Source organism: Mizuhopecten yessoensis, unplaced genomic scaffold, assembly GCF_002113885.1.
Source record: "Mizuhopecten yessoensis strain PY_sf001 unplaced genomic scaffold, ASM211388v2 scaffold715121, whole genome shotgun sequence".
Lineage (NCBI taxonomy): Eukaryota > Metazoa > Mollusca > Bivalvia > Pectinida > Pectinidae > Mizuhopecten > Mizuhopecten yessoensis.
The window spans coordinates 1-7,359 of NW_018479462.1; the positions used below are offsets into that span (position 1 = coordinate 1).

The window sequence follows — 7,359 nt, forward strand, 5'->3', positions numbered from 1 at the left end:
ATATCTTTTGCCTTAGCTTTCAGTACTTTCAGTACTTTGATTGTATTTTATTCTTCAAGTTTCAAGCTATACATTAGGTCTCAACAGCACGATTCTCACATGTTTAAACCTAACCTCAATATTGACAGATATAATTGGAACATAATACAGCTCCAATGCATTGAATCAAATTTTTTTTTTCTTTTCTATAAAGGCATAGTTATAGTTAGGTGTACTGAATAGTTCTCGTGTTTAAAATACAATGTATGTTTTGTCGATAGTATTTGTTTGTAAGTTGCTACGTGACAGCTGTCATAAATAAATAAAATCCCAACCAAGTGTACTCTGTGTGACATAGTGTTATGGCGATATTGTGAATCAACCCAGTGCATTTAACTGCAGTGTGAGAATTAAGTGTGGAGAATATTTCATAAATTATCGGGGTTTCTTTTATCAGAAAGGTAAGGTAAGAACACATTGTGAGGATTATACAGTGTTTTGTGAATTATTAGCCTGCCTAGCACTTTTGAGGATTATACAGTGTTTTGTGAATTATTAGCCTGCCTAGCACATAATCCCAGTGAGCTTATGGTTATTATATACAGTGTCTGTCATATGTCTGACAAATTTTTTCTTCAATAACTTGAAGACGGAGACACCTAGAGTCTTGATACTTCGCCAAAAGGTTCCTAGGATTGAGTGCTTTAAGGTTTCCTTACCAAGGGTGGAATTTAAAATAAAATCAGTTACTGGTCTAAACTAAGGGCCAGTTTATTTAAAAATCCACTGGTCCTGTTTGAAGTGCACTGGTCCAGATAATGAGGGCTTTCAAATCTGCTGCAATTTTAGATAAATTTACAAAATATCTACTGGCCCGGCGGACCACTCTACAGTGTACCTTTGTAATATGTATGACGATACTTTTGTTTTACCAGATATGATGTCAAAAAAGCATACAGCATCACAGCATAATTTTCAAGGTGATGAAAATAGTACAGAGAGAAAACTAGCACCATTTCCGTTCCTTTATTACCCTCTCGACCAGTGGACGACTGACAACATAGCAGAGTATTTCACCAAAGAAGGCTTCGCACAACTTGCTGAGAAACTTACAGGTAAATATTAGCTTCTAGTCCATGTACTTGCCAAATTATCCTTTTAAAATGTCACTAAATCACTTACATGTAATTTTAAGCTTCTAGTCTGTGTACTTACCCAGGAATCCTTTAAAATTTCACTAAAACACTTACTGGTGTAACAAAGGAAGGAAAAATGCTGTTACTTGAATGATATTTGAACCAGGACATCCGAACTCTAAGACCGATTTTCTAACCAATGAGCATCCCAGTGGTCGGCAATCAACTCTGTCAAGTTCCGCTGCACTATAGATAAAAACACCGAAATCCTCCATTACAAAACCTACTTGTTAATTTATGTTTACTGACCCATAAACAGAACAGCTAAAGAAATATATCAAATGTTGGGTAGACATGTTCATTGTCCTCTTTTCAATGTTTCCAGGCCACAACATATCTGGCAGACAGCTGTTGGAGTTGACAGATCAAGATCTGCACAAGATTGATATTAAATCGTAAGCATGTCTATTATTGAAACGAAAACGGGGGAAAAACAAACCCACTGTGTAGTATGTCAGTGTGTGGTGTTGGCATGGTGCGTTTTGGTTTACTGTAAACAGAATGAATTCATCATACAAGGTAATACTGAGAGATAAGTACCCATTCACCATACCAGGTAATGTTGAGAGATAAGTACCCATTTACCATACCAGGTAATTCAGAGAGATAAGTACCCATTCACATATCCATACCAGGTAATGCTGAGAGATCAGTACCCATTCACCATACCATGTCTAAGCAAAATCTGCCAGTAATTAATGAACAATACATGTGTCTTTGGGTTTAATGGTCTAAGATAAATTGATTATTGGCAAAAAGGGATCACTTGAATTTCTATTTTCATGGTTTGAATGGTATGCACTTTTTATTACCACCGATTCCCATACTCGTTACCAAGTAAATACATTCTAAAATGGGGAACATCTCAAAACCAGAAGAAATTCAAACTTTTTTATTCTTAATCTCAATTTAAAGCTTTTTAGGGCCCCATATCGGAGATACGGGTGCCCTATAGTAATCACTCTGTCTGTCTGTCTGTCTGTCTGTCGTCCACAAATTTTATTCCTTGCTGATAACTTTGCTATTTATTGACCAATGTACATGAAACTTGGTCAAGATGTTCAGCTCACAAAAATACACATTGAGGTAAAAAGTCAAGGTCAAAGGTCAAGGTCATTAGGTTCAAAGGTTAAGGTCAAATTTTACATCTTTTCACTGATGAATATTTTGTTATGACATTATGAAGCAAAGTTGATCAGAACTAAACAAGGAGTCAACTGACCAAAGGTCAAGGTCGTCGGGTCAGGGGTCAAGGTCAATTTTTTGTAGCTTTTCACTGGTGAACATTTCGCTATGACATTATGGAGCAAAGTTGTTCGGAATTAAACAAAGAGAAACACTGAGGTAAAAAGTCGAGGTCAAGGTCATTAGATTCAAAGGTCAAGGTCAAATTTTGCATCTTTTCACTGGTGAACATTTCGCTATGACACTTTGAAGCAATGTAGCTCAGAATTAAACAAAGAGTCAATTGACCAAAGGTCAAGGTCACTGGGTCAAAGATGAAGGTTACATTTTGTACCTTTTCCCTGATGAACATTTTGTTATGACATTATGAAGCGTGTGTATTTTGGGAGGCTGCGACATGCATCTTTCACACAGGGGAGGCCGTCCTTAAATGACCTTAGCAGTTAATAGGACGTTAATCAAAATCAAACAAACAAANGTCGGAATTAAAGAATAAGTCAACTGACCAAAGATCAGGGTCACTTGGTTAATGGTCAAGGTCATTTGGGTCCAAAGGTCAAAGACAAAGTGGATCTCTGACTTTGACCCTGGCTCTTGATGGAGGAGGTATATAAGGTGAAATAAAACAAATCAAAGCTAACAAATGAGTATTGCACCGGTATTTACATTTCTGTTAGCCCAGCAAATATGGAGGTGGAAGGAAACAAGACTCGCATCATAGTACATGTAAAATGTATATTTTGATTCCTTGCGATTCTTTTTGAAGTCCAAATATCAAGCTCAGTTATATGGGCAGATTGCTTCTTGATGATTATGGGGGATATATTGCCACAAGACGGGGCCCTTACTCACCTCTCAGTGTTCTAGTTTATTTGCACTGTCAGCTTTAAGTAAAATAGCTTCCTGTTTCAGAGAGAAGGACTGTGCCACAACAATGAAGATCATTAAAGAGATCCAGACCAGTGCCATGCCTGAACTGAAGGTAAATAATTACGTTTTAGTCTACAATTATCAGATGGTGGGCTGTTCAAAATGTCTTTCGTCTAATGGTCTGTAGTCCACCCTTAAACTATTCATGTTACAGCTATTTCACAAAAAGGTCTGGACAGATCCTTCTGAAGTTGATATTAGTCCGTACAGTTTGTATGTTCAATTTTGAAACTAATCAGAAGAACAAGATGTCTGCCAGGTGACCATATTTGATTTTGATTTTTACATTGTTAGCACTCTTTCTAAAAATTTGCTTGAGGGATCTTTCTTAAATTTCACATGTAGGTCCATTTGGTCCAGAATTGTGAGTCTTTGAGTTTGAAACTTATTTAAGGAATAGTATGATGGTTGCCCTCTGAATTGTATTTTGTAGGTTTAAGTTTTTTGTCACTTTTTCTCTGGAAGTCCTTAAAGTCTCCTCAAATTCAAAAGTAGGTTCAATTTGAGACTGATTAGTAGAACAAGATCTAACAGTTAAAGTCATTGGAGTGTATTGATAAACGGAAACAGGAAGTACATCCCTAGTTGAAAATCCAATGTAGGGAGACAGTATCACAATTTTCGCAAATTCTAATGTTTGGTATTAAACTGATGAATATTGTATGTTTATTATTGACAGAACAGTGTGTTCTCGCAATATTAAAGTATTTCAAAGCAATCCAGGCATTAATTCACGGGTTTTTTTATCAATGAGTCACATGTGTCCATTTTTCTGTACTTCAGGAAACCGGCTACCTATTTCACTGCAGTAGATTTCTCTTAATATCACCTCCCTTTTGTCAGAGAAAAACATGATATTAACAGAAACATGACATAAACAGAATACATATTTTCTGATGTTTTTCAGCCCTCAAAACTAGAAGTGAACTTAGTCAAATGCCTAAGTGATGTGGCTCTACGAAGAAGATTGATATTTTGTAACTAACCATGTTCTTTACCCTAGTTGAAATATAGATATAAGTAAATAAGTATAGAAATAAATATATTATTTGTATTTTATTTCAGTATGCAGTTACATTTCATATAGTTAGTAGCAAAATGACGATCAGTACGATTGTAATAATGATTGTTTACTGCAGTAGTGATGTAGGCATACAAGTGTTAGGCTGGTATTCTGCATCAAATTCAATCGTAAACATGAGACTTGGTAAATGTTTACCTATATCTTGATATATATACTGTTCTTTCACTAGTAACATCTTTTTATAGGTTAATTTCCTTAGATATTTGCTGCAAGTGTATAATCGAAGATAGTACACATGTTATAATTAGTTGAAAGAATACATCACACTTGGCATTAGAAAAGTTTACAGATGTTAGACTGTCCTAGCTCCCCAAACCACAGGTGAATATCATGTTAACAAGTATGTAAGTCAACCTATTGTTTAACAGTCAGCCAGGTGTAACCTATTGTTTGACTGTCAGCCAGGTGTAAAAAATACCCTGTTAGGCCGAGGCATTGTTTACATAATGCGTCCAGGGGGTGACAGAAGGTCCCCAGGGCATTTATCATGAATCATTACCACCATTTACCTGTGACAGTGGCCAAAATAAAGTGATATTAAGAGAAATCGACATAAAATCAGGTGATAATAAAAGAATTGAATTGCATAGATTATATAGCAGGAAAAAACGGTGCATCAAAAAAACATGATAATAACCGAAAAGTGACTTTAACAGACGTGATATTAGGTGAAATGTACTGTACTGTGAAGTTTTTCAAGAACGTTAACTCTTACCTGCAATTACTATGTGTATATGGTTTTATTATAAAATGTCAATTTTTATATCGTGTTTGGAGAATTAATTTTACACAATTTCAGCATTTATTAAATTGATATACATTAATGCAATACTAATATATGTCAGTATCATTTTTATTGACATTATTTTGTAAAAATATTGTGTTTTTCATTATTGCACTCCTTTTTACATAAATTTCAATTCAAAATCCTAAAAATTCTGACAACCTATATTTTTTTTGTGGCAGAAAATTTTCTTTACTTTAAAGCAATATAATTACAAAATTGAAGAAATTCTACTGAGAAATGGTGACACAATCCTATTACCTTAAAGTTTGTTAATGTTAATTCTCAGAAAGTGCTGGAGGAATTTTTCTCAGAGTTCTTTTTTGCTCTTCTTCGCTTGCACATGTTTACCGCATTCATGCCATAACTTTCCAGTATAAATTAGTGAGATCAGTTTTAGTGAGTTTTTGGTCAAAATTAGTGAGATTTTTATCTGAGTTAGTGAGAATTTAGTGAGACATTTAAAACAGAAATTGGAGTTTGAAGATTTATGGTTATTGTAAAGAGTTTTAGTGAGGTTAACATGTGGTATATGATCATGATCACACCCCCGTAGCCATCAACGTTTTGAAGTATATAAATCCCAATAATACCATTTAGAACCTACTTGATATATATTACCATAGTTGCTATTAAAAAGTGTCAACTTTTCCTTTAAACAACTTCTTCTGAAGAACGGACAGGCCTAGAGTCATGATATTTGGCTGAAAGCTTTGTTGGTAAGAGCCCTTAAAAGTTTGAGAATGAAAATGACCTTGACCTTCTTTCAAGGTCACAGGGGTCAAATATGTCAAAAACTTCAAAAGACTTCTTCTGAAGAACTAAAAGGTATAGAATCTTCATATTTGGCTGATGGCTTCCTGGGATGGAGCCCAACAAAGTTTGAGAATGAAAATTACCTTGACTTACTTTCAAGGTCACAGGGGTCAAATGTGTCAAAAGCTTCAAATGACTTTTTCTGAAGAACTGAAAGGTATAGAATCTTTATATTTGATTGATGGCTTCCTAGGATAGAGCCCAACAAAGTTTGAGGATGAAAATGACCTTGACCTTCTTTCAAGGTCGCAGGGGTCAAATGTGTCAAAAACTTCAAACGACTTCTTCTGAACAACTGAAAGGTATAGAATCTTTATATTTGGCTTCTAGCTTCCTAGAAAAAAGCCCAACAAAGTTTGAGAATGAAAATGACCTTGACCTACTTTTAAGGTCACATGAGGCAGATATGTCAAACACTTCAAATTACTTCTTCTGAAGAACTGGAAGTTATAGAACCTTAATACTTGGCTGATTATTTCCTGGGAAAGAGCCCAACAAAATTTGCGAATGAAAGTGACCTTGACCTACTTTCAAGGTCACAGGAGTCGGATATGATTAAAGCTTAGAACAACTTTTTATGAAGAACTGAAAGGTATAAAATCTTAATATTTGGCTGGTGACTTCCTGGGATAAAGCTCACCAAAGTGTGCGAATGAAAATGACCTCAACCTACTTTAGAGGTTACAGAGGTCAACAACATTTTAATGGATTTGTTCTTAAGAACTAAAAGGAATGGATTCATAGGATTTGGCTGGTAGCTTTTGGAATAGAGCTAACCAATTTGAGAAGGAAAATGACATTGACCTACTTACAAGGTCACAGGGAAAAATATGTCAAGCAACTTCTGAAGAATCAAAAAGCATAGAATCTTATAATGATATTTTGCTGGTAGTTTCAACGGATGAAGCCAACAAAGTTTGGGAGGGAAATACTTTTAGTGCAATATAATATTTAATGAGAATATTTTGCTATGACTGCTTAAATATTCAGGTGAGCGATACAGGCCCTTTTGGGCCTCTTGTTTCAATAAAAAGGAAAGTTTGTTTAGTGTTATTATATTTATACTAATCTATATATTTCTGTAGAATTATGTTCAACAAAGAAAATCAAAGAAAAATAAATAATCATGATTAAATGAAGTAAAAATGCTAGAGGGCTCGGCTCTCCTTGTTAATCCAGGTTAGAAAAAGAAAAAGAAAAATATATATCTCAAATTATTGGGAATATTTAAAAAGGTGGACATACTTAGTACTTGTATTTCACTATACGACAACAGAATACATTCTAGATATAATATCAGTGTCTGGTTTCGTTTCTTTTCAGGACTTAGATTTCTGTTTCAGTTGTCTATTCTGTAATGCACTAACAGCTCATAAGTGGCTGGG

At 34.8% G+C, this 7,359-nt stretch overlaps 1 protein-coding gene across 1 annotated transcript; it reads left to right on the forward strand.

The window, feature by feature from the left end:
* Positions 1-279: 279 nt before the first annotated feature.
* Positions 280-7,353, forward strand: LOC110441041 (the record flags this gene model as incomplete). Its single annotated transcript, XM_021484141.1, has 5 exons — positions 280-440; positions 915-1,094; positions 1,501-1,570; positions 3,273-3,342; positions 7,298-7,353. Coding segments are annotated over exons 2-5 (374 nt in total), but the record flags the coding sequence as incomplete, so codon positions are not given.
* Between the last annotated feature and the right edge of the window lie 6 nt (positions 7,354-7,359).